The sequence below is a fragment of the Ambystoma mexicanum genome, chromosome 9 (assembly GCF_040938575.1).
Source record: "Ambystoma mexicanum isolate Mex_15411 chromosome 9, UKY_AmexF1_1, whole genome shotgun sequence".
In the NCBI taxonomy this organism is placed as follows: Eukaryota; Metazoa; Chordata; class Amphibia; order Caudata; family Ambystomatidae; genus Ambystoma; species Ambystoma mexicanum.
The window spans coordinates 756,268,839-756,284,213 of NC_090931.1; the positions used below are offsets into that span (position 1 = coordinate 756,268,839).

The window sequence follows — 15,375 nt, forward strand, 5'->3', positions numbered from 1 at the left end:
CACCTGTGAGATTGAAAGGTACGTGTTACAAGGGCAAACCTGTCATCATAGCCCCCTGTAAGGATATCAGTTTACCCTGTAAAGTTGTAAGGAAATACAGGAGGAACATCAATGGAAGAAAAAAAAAATAGGACAGGGATTCCAAAATGCGCAATTTGTTGGCTAATGAACGCGTGAGCCCCATGCCCAAACAAAATTGCTTGCGGGTGGTTATGTCACATGAAGTCAAAGTCCCTGCTTTCACATACATTACCATACAAGTCCAGGAAAGAAAAATAAACATGTTCAGGTACCCACAGGCAATCCCCCTGATCACATGCAAGGTGTAAAAATCCAAGATGGCAGACTGTTTTTGAGAGAGAGAGAGAGACCCCATAGGTTGGGGAGAGACAAGCCACAGAGATTAGGAAGTAAAATACCCCCAGAGTATAGGGAGATAGAAGTGCTACAGGTTGCGGTGGAGAGATAGAGACGCTAAAGGTTGGTTAAAGAGACTGCAGAAGCTGGGGCAAGATATAATAGCTTGGGGGGAGAAACGCTCCAAATATTGGGGAAAGAAAGATCCCACAGGATGCAAAGAGTGTGGCCTACATAAATTGTGGAGAGATAATCTCAAGAGGTTAGAGGCCGAACAATTTCAAGAACAGAAGGGTAGCATGGACCAGCAGAGAAAGAGAGGGACAGTAGCACAGATATGCCTTAAATCTGGATGACCAGTGTGGTGGGAGGAGGAGGAAGGAGGATCTACGAGAACATGGCGGATCATCGCAGATGCAATAGGAGCTCAAAGTAAGGAAGGGATAAGTACAGAACAGAAAAAGAGAAGAGAGAAACAATTCCAAAGAATGAGGCCATTAAGGAGGAGTGTGGAGGCCAGTCAGAGGGGGGCACTGGGCATTAGTCAAAGAGCCCCCGAGAAAGAGTTGGTAGTCCCTCCCTCGAAGATATATGTCAACCTACCAGAAAGGAATACTCAGACTTTGCGACTGCTGATTTTTAGAAAGTTACTTGCTTAGAAGGAGGAACAATCCTGCTGTGTGCTTGCCTTCTATTTCCACTCGAGGATAATCTATCATGTTATTTGTCTGAGTTAAACCCTCTTTTCATTTGTTACTTACAACCCTTTAAATGGCCAGCTTGGTCTATGCATCTCAGTGAACCCCACTTGTCTTTATGACAAAACACACACACACACACACACACACAAACACACACACCACAGATCTACACATAAATACAACTCTACAAAGCTTGATATCATCGCGCATGGCATCATCTTTTGTACCTTCGGACTGAGACGTGTGTGCAGAACGGTGTGGTAAGTTCTGTACTGAACAGACCAGCGTTACTAGTCTTCATCCTAATGAGCACTTGTCACTAATTTCACTCAATCTATTCTGTGATCTTTGCTTCTTTTAAAATAAATGAATTGCATCACTTGGGAACTGCCATTGATGAAGGTAATCAAACGCATGCTCTATTGTACCTACTATCTTTTTTAGAGCATGCAGCTTCGGCTTCTCACATCACCCTCATCCAAATCAATGCCAGTGGAGTGTAGATCTGCATTCATGATGTTCTGAACTGCAAACACTATTTCAGTTCCTTTCAGTCCATTCGGGCAATGTTTGCCAAGTGAACATGGCTGTGGTAGAGTACTTATATCTCTGCTGCTTGAGCTTGCTGGGCGGCTCTACCAATGAATCAGGTTGCTCCGAACATGGCCCGTAACATTGTCTGCTGGATGGTAGTGTGTGGTAATTCTATAATGCTTCGCTCAGGCCTGCTACAGCACAACACATATAGAAAGGAAACATAGTTCAGTTTAAAACCAAGAAATGGACCAGAGGACCCAGTGTTCTAAGTGAGTGGGAACGCTCGGGAGCGGTGTTCCACTACTTTTATTTTTTCTGTTTACCATTCCTGTACTTTCTACGACCATATTCACCATTCTATGGAGAGGATTTGTCTGTCCGTGCATGTCCCTGTGCAAGTGTAAAGTTGAAATTGGAGCCTTAACTAGTCACTTAGACTATTGCAATGCCAACGCTGCAACACCTTGTCACATTTTGCACTATGCTTCCACCTACTCTCTCCCCTTCCCAGGGTTGTTGCTAGGTTTGTAAAAGATCCGGGGCTAAGCTAATGTCGGCACTGTCGGGACTCAGGGCTAGCTAGCCTTTTGGTTGTAACCCATGAGCTTCTATCTGGGGCTACAACCAAAAGACACGGGACTATAGCCCCCTCAGCCCCCCCCCACAACGCCTCTACGCCTGCCGAGACCACAGTTACACTACATTTTTCGGTACACATCTACCACTGAGTGGGCCACATATGATAACAACACAATCAAGCGCGAAACATGTAATCCTCAACGTGTGGCTCATTTTCCAGCACTGCCTTATAGTTTATGTAACAACACATGCGCCATGCTTCACATCAGAAACTGCTCCTGTGCTAGCGCACGCAATTGGGTGTATCTTTGACATTCTAATATGATGTCTGAACACCACATGTATACAGTTATTGTAGGAGTGTTACATTGTTTTATCAAAGAGAAGTACGTTGTGGTAATTCAATTCGGCGAAATAACTTTTTAAACGGGGGTTTCCCCACACACCACTTTCACGATCCCACCTCTGACCTCCACCGTTCCCACCCCCAATACCTATTAGCCCTCAAAGCATTTAACATATGTTTACTTCACAGTGAAATTATATTGTCGAAGTGAATTACTTCGAAGGTATTCACTTCGATACAACAACAGTATATGGGGTGGTACATTAGGAGAAGCCTAGTGCTGACTTCCAGCAGCTGGCAGTGTCAGACACGCGTTTAGATCATTCGGGAAGTTGGCAATAGAAAGCTAGCTTGTGCCATTCTGAAATAGTAAGTGAGATGAACTCAAAGATACGGCAACCTGGGACCATACCATGTCAACTGAATTGCTGTATGTTCATGTGTTGGCACAAGAATGATCTGTTACACAAGACAATCAATACAATATTGCAGCTTGGGTAATCCAAATTGATGCCAATTTTACAAAAGGCAATATATAAGAACACATTATTCTTAAACTTATTCCTATTATACCTCCAGGTCGGTTGCCTCCTGAAAATTATCCCCCAAAAAACCACAAAGGCACTTACAAACCACACTCATATGCGGCACCACCCTTCAGCAATATAGTGAATATTTTGTGACCACCCTCATGTCTCTTCACAAACCTGGCAGTTCCCTGTTAATCATCTCTGTTATCACACTTTCTGACCTGGAGCTGCACCAACTACACACCCATAATGCCCTCCTGCCCAGTGAAAGTGCCTACCCACACCTCATTCAGGGGCAAACTACTCAACACCCTTTCCCATGCAAAGCATGTAGCTGAGATCAACAACCTCTTCACAGATAATCATCTCAACATCTTCTCTCTCACTGAAAAATGGCTCAAAGAAACTTCCATTCTGACCGTCATAGAAAAGCAATGAACTGGCTCTGGGATTCTGTAGAAGGTCTGGTGTGTTGGCAAGGAATGCATTCTTGCACTCATCCACAAAATATCACCCCCTATCACTGCATCAAACACCTGCTATCCACTTTTGCTGAAAACATGGTATTCAAATGCCATTATCTCAGCCTTTTACAGCCACTTGTTCCCCACTCTTCTTTCAATAACACATTTGCAGACATCTTTTCATCGCCTACTGAAATCTCGCAATACCCAGCCACTTCAAGATCTTGGTGGACATCGCTGAGAGCCATATGTCTAACAAGTGTATCGTAAACAGCCTTTCACTTCAAACCACACATAACCAGCACAACTAATTTGAAAGGCCTTACAGTTGACCCTGTTGCTATCTGAAGCTGACACCCCTTATCCTCACCCAAGCCAATACCATGATCAAACACTGGGGCATCCCATTGTCCTTACATCTTCAGGTAGATAAATGGCATCTCTGCCATTACACTATATTCATCTCTTCCAAGCCTGTAACACAATCTCTCACTGGTTTCTAACTCATCACCCCACTAACTGTGCAACTGTGCTACCCAGCACACCTCTTTCCCTGATACCTATTGGGCAAGAATTAACAACTACTTCAACGCAGCTTTCAATAACTTTCCCTAACATGACAGATCAAGTTCTTCTCCAAAAGAACCACCACAAAATGCATTACTCCTGATATCCTGTATTTGGATCTATGTGATCATTGCGACCCTCACAATTGTGATGGCTGAAAATGCCGACATTTTTTTAAACCTCTTTACACCACATATATATACTCGGGAAGACCCCCCGCAGCCTCCCCCATATTAATATTATATTCTATACCCCCACATATATATTAATATTATATTCTATACCCCCCACATATATATGTGGTGTAAGGGGGCGGTCTTAAAATACAAGTCGGCATTTTCGGCCGTTGTAATTGTGAGGGCGACATTTTGGTACGATTCCCCTGCATGCTAGAGACCAGCTTCAATCTCCAGAACACATGTGGGCCTACTCGTACATTCCCTTCACGCTATGTGCCTACCTCTCCCAAATCCCCCCAAAATATTTCACATGAATCATTTGCCTGTCCTGTGATGGTCCAAATAGAAATGTTAATTAATAGCAATTTCTATTTCCCTTCACGGTTCCTTTGAGTAGAGGAAACATGTCTAATTTGGATTCCTTATGACATGCTTTGAAAGCATGCCACTTGCAATGTGTACATAGCATGCATGCGGTCGGTGGGTCGCAGGACCTCAGGCCTCAGTAGGCCCACTGTCCTCCACCGACATAGGCACTTGGTGTTGAGAACATGCATGACACTTATATATGTAAGGGAAAGTGGAAGTCTGTCCCTTCTTCTACATGCAAGTCGCCTATGCATAATGACCCTATATGCTGGCAGCAGGAATGATGAATTACCAAAAGTAGTGCACTTTATCAATACAAAATATTGCTGTCTTTGTGACAGAATTGTATATTTTAAACTGCAAACCCTTCCTGAAATCTGAGTGAAGTGCATATTTTACTCAAACTATTAGAGACAAAAAGACATGTTATGAAAAGGAATTAATGCAGGCATGATTATAAACCATTGATGATTGGACTGTCTCATTAGTGAGAATATCTTGTTTTAAACTATGCAAGTGCAGCTTCTCAGAAATCATCAACTCCATACCTGCATAATCTGTTCTTGCATAATGGCCATCTTCAGTTCTTGTAGTTGTGGTTGTGTTTTCTGAAATAAAACGTGAGAGGATTAGAATGTGGACCTTTGCTTGAAGAACAAATGATGTTAATGAGGTATATGATTAAATAGAAAGAGAAGTGTGCTAAAAATGCTCGACTGCAAATGGCAATAAAATTACGATCTGTAACAGTATACCAAAAGTGTGTTAGTCATGCCTATTGGGGGTAGGTGATCGGCCTATATTTCCCGAAATTCTATTTCTAATACATTTTTACTCGCTGGACAGATATTTGGATGACATTTTCCGAAATAATTGTCAAGCAAGTGCTCCTCTAAACTAAGGAAAAGTTATTAAGAAGACCAAAACAAATGTGTTCTCACTACACCCATTTAATTTCCCATAGAGAAAAGGTTGCTTCCATTGAAAGTGCTTAATGCATTTGCACCCTCGTGGGCAAAAAGCATCATAGATATTCCTCTCTTTGGTTTGTATCCCAAGTTCAAATAAACTTTTATATATCCCCAGTCGTCGAAGTGTACGAAAAGAAGTAGTGGAACTATGTTCCCTACTGGCCTGGACTGCTCCCCACAAACCCCATGGAGGCACCCCCTCCTATGCACAATACAAACCCCAAAACACAGGGAACATCCAATGCAGTGCAGTGCACGGAAAGTGCAAGATTCAACGTCTTCCTACACCTTTATTTTAAAACGAAACCGACCACTGTATATCCCCCATGGTACATTGCAGCAGCGAGGGCTTTCAGAAATGAAAAGCTGCTGAACGACTACCATAGGAATGCCCAGGGAAACCGAAAAAGAAAAGGGCCCAAAACTAGATTTGATGCAGGTATGGGGTTTGTTTACATTAGGGTGGAGGTGTCGAGGGGGGAATGTTTACTTTTTTATTATTTATTTGTTTTGGTTTTAAAAAGAAAAACCTTTACAAAAGAAAAAAAAATCACAAATTAATCTCATTAAAAGAAAGACAAAAGAGAGAAACCAAAGCAACCAGACAGGAGAAAGACGAATACCAAAAAAAAGAACACAAAAACAGGAAAAAGAAATCAGGAAAAACCGGGGGGCTACGAAAGGGACCAATCACAGCTAGCAGCGCTCTATCGGAAGGCGAGTGTCTTCCTATTATGATGATGAATTTTTTCGAGACTTCTACTATTGTTGCTGTTAACATGATCTCTTGGCCAGCTATCAGACTGTCCCAGAAGGACTCTGATATTAGACTCTCTTATTTAGCTACAAATCTCCTAAGTAGCAACAGTCTTGTTTCCAATGTTCCTTCGTAGTCCATTAGTAAATGTCTTAGGGATTGTTGGCTTGGAGAGTCACAGCTTCTACAGATTTTTTTTGCTTGGTCCCCCTGATTTCTTCTAGACAAAATTTCCCCGGTTTGGGCTAGGTTTAGCCTAAGTCTCATGAAATTGTTTCTTATTCCTCTTTCTGGAAACTTTTGAAGATAGCAGGGAAGAGAAACTAGTTTTTTGTCCACCTTTAAGAATTAATTACGGGGGGTTGAGATTCCTCACTTCATCAATGGTGTCAATTCAATCACTTATTTCTAGTGTATTTTTTACTTTCAAAGGGTTAGACACTAAAGTTTCTAATGCCTAGTCCAGCCTGTGCAGGATACCTCTGACTTTCTTCTCCAAACCAAGAATTAGCTCAGATCTTGAGTTTTTGAGATGTTCATTCACGTCAGAGAAGAGAGAGGTCTTACCTGCTATCGTTAGTTCACAAAATAGTGATATAATTTTCCAGTCTGCTCGACATCCAAGAGAAACTAGACCTAATTCAAAGCGAAGGCTCACCAGAGGGGTACACCTTGGGAGAGCCAAAGATTTTTTCAATAGAAGACTCTAGTTTTTTCCAATTTATATGCCATAGCAGAGGTTTTGCTTCCAGGCCATAGAGTACGACTGGGACTTCTTTGGCCATATAGAACTTAAAAAGTGGGAGAATAGAAAATGTACAGAATTTTGCATTCAGTTTTTTCATTTGTCGAATGATCTTTGTGACTTTTTCCATAATTGCAATATTGACCTTGTTGTTAGCGGGGGAGGTGAAAATCTCGTAGCCCAGATAGATAAGTTCTTCAACGCGGGGGACTGCCTTGCCATCCAAGACACAATTTCCATAGCCTATTTTCTTCTTTGGATGTTTGAATATAAGTATCTTGGATTTCAATGGGTTGATTGAGAGCACATTTAGGGCAGCATATTCCCAAAGTTTGTTTAAGAGGCGCTGAAGTCCGATTGCCGATCTATCCAGAATGACTAAATTGTCTGCGTAGGCAAGCCAATGTATTCTCCTCAAGTTGATCATTGGGCTGGCCAGCGCTGACAAAACTAGAAAGTCTCCTAGGTCTGACAAGAACAGGTTAAAGAACAAAGGTGCGCCTAAACATCCTTGCCTCACCCCTTAAAAGACTTGTATTAGATATGACAGATGTTCCTGGTCGTCAAGCCTCAGTCTTATGGTGGTGTTCTTATGAAGGTCCATTAACATTGCTAACAGGGAGGCTGGAATCCCCCAACTATGGAGTTTGCGCCAGAGTAAGAATCTATCCACATGATCAAATGCCTAAGATAGGTCTACCCATGCCCAATAAAGGGGGGTGACCTCTTTCTCACTTGAGTTTTCGCTGAGTAATTTTAAGATAGGCCCATTAAGTCTAGTGGAGAGCCCTTTTCTAAAGCCTGCTTGATGATGTGATAGTATCTGCCTCGACTCCACCCAATGTGAAAGCTCTCTTAATAGAAGCTGCATGAAAAGTTTACTATCAATGTCGAGGAGGGCGATTGGGTGATAATTTGCCGGGCTTAGCCGATCGCCCCCCTTGAAGAATGGGATTACTAATGCGTTCTTCCATTATGGAGGAAAAACCTTGGTCTTTAAGATTTCTTTGAAGAGACGATTTAGAATCTTCGCCCAAAGTTTTGAGTTGTTTTTTAAGACCTGATAGGTTAGGCCATTTGGGCCTGCAGCTTTAGATGAAGAGGAATTAGATATTAATTCCAGGGTGTCATTTTCATCAATTGTAAGGAGCCAGGGGAGATCCGTAGGCAGAATAAATTCTGTGGACCCTGTTGGTTTGAAATTTTCTGACAGATATTCAACCCATTTTTGTTCTGGGACCAAGTTGGACAGGGAGCTGTTAAACCCAAGCTCTAGTTGCCCCATCACTGCCCAAAAGTTTCTGGAATTATTTGCATTTAATAAATAGAGCATACGTTCACCATCTTCCTGCAGCCTATGGTGTTTTTGGTTTTTTGACCAGTTTCTATAGGTCTGTTTGGCTTTTTTTAATTAATGTGTCAGGGTGTTGGGATCGTAATGCCTATTTTTTATATGACGCAGTGTTTGTCTGAGATCTCTCTTTTTCCTTTGTGTTTCTTCGTCAAAGATATGAAGATGTTCTTGTTTAACTAAAACACCTATTTCGATTGGTGGGTGTATGGACCAAATAAAGTTTCCAAATTTCTCAGGATGGGATTCATCACTCCAAGTTGAGGACATAACTTCTTCCAGTAATTTATTTAGTCTTTTGCCCCCTTGCTTATATTTTGTCACTCTCAATTTTCCCTTCAGACCCTCGAGTTCTTGGGCATTCTTGATGTGTTGATATTTTTGCATATCAGGAAAAGAGAGTTCCAAACTTGCATGCTCACTGCCCCCCTCCCAGTTTATAATTAGACTAGAGTAGAGACCAGATAGTCTGCAGAGACAAAAATGTAGTCTAAAGTGGACTCTAAGTTCCCTTGACGCCAAGTTACTCCGGCCTTTTCACCTTCCGGGGGCTTTTCTTGAAGCATCTCGAGATCCCAAGAGGACAAGAAATCCCTCCACAATTTTCCTTTTTGCGATGGGCTCCTATTTGTTTGCCTGGACTTGCCGCAATGAGTGGTAATGTGATCTGCATTGAAGTCTCCTGCAAGTTAGATGTTTGTTCCCTCATACTCAGTTTTCACCACTGTTAAAAGGGAATGCAATGCTTCTAAGAAATGCTGGAGCTTTGAGCTGGCAGGATTCCTGTATATATTGATAATTACCACATTAGAATGTGGAATATCCATTTTCAGTTCTAATTTACAAGCTTGAATTCCCAATTCGTTGTTACATAATGGTGTAATTGTTTGAATGATGGAGTTTTTGAGGGCGTTTATCAACCCTCCCACTTGTCTTCCTTTGGCTTTCTGAGAAGCCCGAAGGTTTTGAATTGTAAAGCCCTCCATCTCAATTGGGTTGACTAACCATGTTTCTTGGAATAGTAGAATGTAATTTTGCCCAAGAAGGTCCTCTTTCGGTTTTTTCTTTTTCAGGAAGCTAGCACCTCGCGTATTCCAGGAAACTAAATTCAGTCTCCTTTGCCTAAAGGCAATTTTCCTCCACTCCTAGCTTTAAGATGATTTGGGAGATGATCTCTGGAAGTTTTGCTATAAGGTTACCATTTGTACTTAAACCTGAAGCAAGGCTCGTGTCTATCGCTTTTAGTTCTCCAGCATTGCCATCTTTCTAAGAGCCTTCTCCTGCCCCAGAGCGTTTCATGTTAGAAAGGCCTTCAGGTCTATCCTCCTCCTCGGTTTTATAACCATGAGTCCACCTCGAGCCAGCTAATTTTTATTATTGAATAATGCTTGCTGAGCTCTTTGCGAATGAAGTCCAATTTCCACAAAAAATGTGTCCCCTTTATGCGGGAATTTCAAATAATCGATGTCCTCAGTTGAAAATACGAACAAGTTTTTTTTTTTTTTTAGCTGGGACAATATCACTCATCTACTAAGTGATGTGTTATTGTTGTGTCTGGACAGCCTTAGCCATGCTTTTGGATTGTATAATCAGACACATCCAGATCTTTCTTTACAGCTGGCATTACGAGCAGTCTTTTGTCTTGCTCATCCGTGATGCTCCTACAGCTTGGAGGCTCCAGGTTTCTGCATTTTCCTAGGCCGTTCCAGGAGTCATTCACGTTTGAAATGCACCTTGATAGTACTTCCTCTCGGGTGTGTAAAGGTTGACTAGGAGTGCCTGTTCCCGAGAGTGACGCTAATTTTGCAGCTGGTCACAGAAAGATCGGTGCCAGTTTCACAGGGATCTTTGGAGCTTCCTTTGAGGTTTCAGGGACTGTAATGGTTCTTTGAGCTCTTAATATAATGTTTTTCAAAAATATTGGGGCTATTTTAATGCTGTCTTGACCCATTTTATGTCATTTCTTGCTCAGGGCCTTTGGCAGGGATTTCACTGGGTCAGTTTGCAGACCAATACTAGTGCTTTGTGACTTAATTCCCTTTGGACCTGTGCTTTGTCTCCGTTGGACCTTCTTTTTCCCCATTTATTTTCAAAACCGGTTCAATCGGCCTATTTTGGATTTCGCTTGTGCTCTGCGCTGATTCGGGTAATGAAATAACGGAAGAGGAGGCTTCCAAAGACTTGTCATCCACAGGTATTGACACATTTTTCAGAAATAGGTTTACTCCTGTGTTCTTACCACCAGGGTTTTTCAGATTTGTTGTCTTTTTCTGTGTCCTTCTCTGCTGTGGCAGTGGTGTTGTGGAGTGCACTCTACTCCCTTTTTTCCGTTTTAGCCTCCTTCTTCCCTTGTAGTTTTGACAGGACGCTGAGGTGCAATTTGCTTCAGTGGAAGTAATTCCTTGAACGTCCTTATACTTGATCGTCAGCAGACTTTCTTTGACCACTACGTCTTCATCGATGACCACATTTGCCAATCTCCTAAATTCTTCTAGGGTTGATTCTGATAATGGAGTATCATCGAATATTGGGTTGCAATCTGGGACCCCTTCGATGGAGGAGAAACCAGGGGTTAATGAGTTTGAGACTTTCGCCAAAAGATCTTTTAGGAGCTCATGCATAAGAGCATTCTCCTTTTTCCCCTCTTTAAGTAAGTGGAAGATTTGTGCAATGTCAAGCCCTTGTTTCACACCTTCTACTTGGGTCTCCTTGAGAGTTGGAATCAGAATGGTGTTCATGATATTGCTCATACCCACCATTGCTGATTCTCTCTTTGCCAGCTCGTTTGATAGTTCCAGCAGAACACCAGCTTGAGTTTGAACTTCAGCTTTTAAAAGTTTGTATACCGAAACCAAAGAGTTTAACACACAATTTAGAGCCGACAATGTGCTTTTGCTGTCTTGAGAAGGAGCGTCTTGGCTGACTTGAGCAGATCTGTCTGGAAGGTCCTGCATTATGGGTGGGCTCACCTCACTTTGAATATTAATGTTTGGTGCAGTATTTTTTCTGCAATCCCTTTCCAAGCGGTGGGCCATGGCTTCGCCCTCTTGAACACCATCAAGGGATTGCCATACGATGTCTGCCATGTCTTCTATATTATTAACACTTTTGTTTCTTTTTCTGACGAAATGGTTATTGATTCTGCTCTAGATTTTCTTCGTCGTGATGGTGTATTCCAGACCCTGCTTCCATCCTTTTTGTATGAGGGAAATAGGAACAGTTTACCCAGCTGTTTGATGACCATGTGTATGAATGAGAGCTTGAATGGTAATGGGGGTAGGCTGGTTTGAGTTTGGAGCAGGTGTATTTGAAGCAACTGTCCCAAGTTCCTCCCCTTCACCCCGAGCCTGCTCCAAATATGAGCCTTCCTGATCAGGCATATTTTCCAAAATAGGGGTACTGGCAGTCTCATTTACTGTCCTGCTGTCAAAGAAACACAAAAGGAGCACGACCCGGACAGCACAGTGGGACGGCGCGAGACTCTGGTATGTTTTAATGATTTGATTTTTTTTTTTTTTTTATTACTGGTAAAGTACTGATGACCAAGCAAAGGATATGGAAGAGTACGGGGGGGAGGGGTTTACTTCCAAATGATCTCCAACACCTCTGAGGGGAACCCCACTTGCCACAGGTCACCCCAAACCCCTACTTGGAAATACTTTGCCTTACTTTGGGACGGTAGTGTGGTTCAACAGGAGCAGCTCTCAAAGCAGCTGTATGACTGAACACAAGTCACTCATTAAAGTTTGTAATTGCCGCCACAGATTACCTTCAGTGCGCGCTCCTTTCCTGAACACCAACCGATTGCGCTGCCTCCGCTGCTAACCTCTCCTGTGCTCTTATTATGTTGCCTCGTGCCTCCAGAGCCAAACAGTAGCAAAACAGCATTGCAAAAAAAATGAAGCACCGCCCTTGACTCCACCGGGCTTCACGCCGCAAGGGCTCAGGGCTCTGTGCTTTACTTCCTGGCTCTAAGGGGCGTGGCCTGCTCCTCGTAGTGCCTTAAAGGGAAAGGCTCCTTTCTGATGTAAATGAAACAGTACTACGGTACCACTGGCTTTAGGGAGAACAGGTCTGCAGCAATATGCAGGTTGCGTAGTAAAAGTGCTGTGGCTCACAATTCCAATGGTCTTTTAGTTCTGACCAGAGCCACAGCAGCAAAACAGCGTTGCAAAAAAAACGAAGCACCGCCCTTGACTCCTCCGGGCTTTACATTAGGGTGGAGGTGTCGACAGGGGGGGGGGAAGAGGACGACACATGTAGTTGGAGCATTTGAGGTGGGCAGGAGAGCCCGTTTTGGGTTAGGGGGGATTTACAAAGAGCGGAGAAGATGGAGAGAGCTAGAAAGTCGGGGTGGTCACATGGAGAACAAGAGTGTGGTTGGGGAGTACGTTTAAATTGCCAAGTGTTATCCCATTACCACAGCAGTCAGTAAACGATGCAAATGATTACCGGCAATGATTAGCATAGTAATTGAAGGCAGCATCAATGTGATTGCGGTTTTTGTTAAAGTTGAAAAGAGGGCGAGCAAGTGTGTTGGGGCCTATGGTCACCTTTGCACTTTCAGTTGGGCTGGTTTGACAAGGACAGTGCCCATGGCCTGTGGGATCCAAAAAGGTAATAGCGAGGGGCATATGAGCCTCAGCTGCAGGCAGACCGAATACTCATTAAACACAAGGGACGGTAAACCCAATGGCTATGGCAAAAAGTCATGGCCAGTGGCCATGGTCTTTTGTTACTAATTGTTGGGGCATGGACAGTTGACATGGATGTAGGCGGGATGCATTGCCCATAGCTGAAGTCCATGGTTGTTGGTATCTGACTAGTTACTAGGCAGAGGTATAGACCAAAGGGGCCACAGTTGTTTTACTTTATTGTTGCAAAGTGGGATCTGAGTTAGTAGGAAGGGGGATAGGGAGCATGGCCATAGGCTGGTTCCATGGTCAAAGCCAACGTTCCTCAGTCGTTTCTGATAATTGGTGCTACCTGAACAGTGAAGACCATGGCTAGGGGTCCTTGGGGTCAGATATAATAAAATCCTTACAATTCAGAGGAAAAATACCTTACTTAAGACAGAGTTACGATGATTCAATGAATCACAATAAAACCCATGAAGTTTGGTGTGTATGTGAAATGATGGCCATCTTAACTCAGAGTCCCCTTGCTACTCTGCCCATGAGCCCAGATATGAGATCACAGCATGGATCAACAATGAGATCAGAAATGACATGTTGTCCAGGTGACATCGCCAGGAGGGGTGGCACTCTGGGTTAAGATGAATGTACTTAATTTGGACAATGTCTGCACATAAAAAAGACAATACAGCCACAGCAACACTTTTCGGGCCTCGTCTGGATACTTTATAAATCGGTGTGTGTGTATATATAATATCAAATGCAAACAACTATATTAGACACAATGGAATATTCTGATATCTATGGATATCAGAATATTCCAAATAAAAATACCTGATTCTCTGCAACATATAACACATAACTCAGAGGATACAGTTCAGTAATATGGGGAAAATAATTCTATTGCAGATTTATCAAATTGTACCAGCAATCTATGTTGTCTAACACAAAAGAGAAAAGTTCCTGATATCAAAACAGCAATTCATAAATAATTATCATTAAAACTGGCAAGTTGTTTTTCAAGTATATGGGGATCTGAGCAGTTTTTACATCAGCACCACGACAAGACTTTTGGAAATAACTCTTGGGTTTCCTGTTATTATATATAGAAATCACTAACAGCTGTCAGCTTTTATTTTGGACAGCAAAACACATTAATGTAATAAAGTATCACACAGGCAAAATATTATATAATAGAAAACGATTTTTAAGTGGCATTAAAAGTCTTCTGAAGGCAGAATCCATCTATTTCTGTGCAATATTACTTGGCAAAATGGCTCCGGTTATATCAAATGCCATTGTTTTCCTGGGACAAAAGGGGAAAAAACAACCATATTTCGTATTCCTCTCTAATGAGTAGTAAACACTATTTAGGATTGTATTATTGTAAACTACATTTTCAAAAGTCAAGATGTTTATCAGTCCCTCCAAAACTGCCAAGTAAATTGTACACTTTAATCACAAACCCAGCTATAACGTATTCCTATGGAAACCTGGGGAATTAATTAATAATTTGTTACTATTACAGAAATATGTCCAGCTCAATTATAGTTTCTAGAACAATCAATTTTAAATATACTTCAAAATGTTTAATGCACAGCCCCAGCCCACCTTCAGTTAATTAACCTGTAAGCAAGGCTCACTTAAATACTTTTAATTGCTATCTGGAATTGAATTAATTCTTGAGATATGTGTCTAAATGTTCTGGGAATATTGTACTCACTACAGATTTGTCCATCTAGAGCCCATGGAAGACAGGCACATCAATTGGTTCCTGGAGCCACCACCAGATAAGCTCTTCCTGTCAGTCTGTCCACCTGCTCCCACAATCACTCTCGGTTCACCGGCTTCTTTCATGGGAAAGTGTTGTGCATTCAGTGCCATGTGGAAACATTCTTTTTTAAGGAGAATTTACTTCTAGTTGGTGTCTCAATCAGATTTTCCCCTGTTGGACAGGTTTTCTGCTTTCCCAAATTTCCACAGCAACACGATTTGAGATTCAGCTTATGTTCTTCTGAACCCATTCCCTATTTCCTGGTTTAGTTTAGTTTAGTTTATTGTTTTGTATAGCGCGACCTGGCCCTGGGGCAACCGGGCGCTTGACAAGGTTACAGGTAACAGATAATATATACATTACATGGTTGTAATACAGGGAAATTGTTACGTATGCATGATGTTTATAGTACATGTTATTCACAGTTTGTGAGATTCATCATGAGACGGGGATATGCAGAGTAAATATAGCAAGTAAACATATTTACAGTATAATTACATCAAAGGTGGTTAGT

At 42.2% G+C, this 15,375-nt stretch overlaps 1 protein-coding gene across 1 annotated transcript in view; it reads right to left on the bottom strand.

Annotated features, from left to right (window-relative positions):
* The window catches only part of TMEFF2 (transmembrane protein with EGF like and two follistatin like domains 2), an 866,447-nt gene that overhangs the window by 261,409 nt on the left and 589,663 nt on the right, over positions 1 to 15,375 (bottom strand). Inside the window, exon 7 of the mRNA XM_069615689.1 lies at positions 5,178 to 5,237. Coding sequence (XP_069471790.1) covers positions 5,178 to 5,237 — 60 coding nt within the window. The remainder of the gene's footprint in view (positions 1 to 5,177; positions 5,238 to 15,375) is intronic.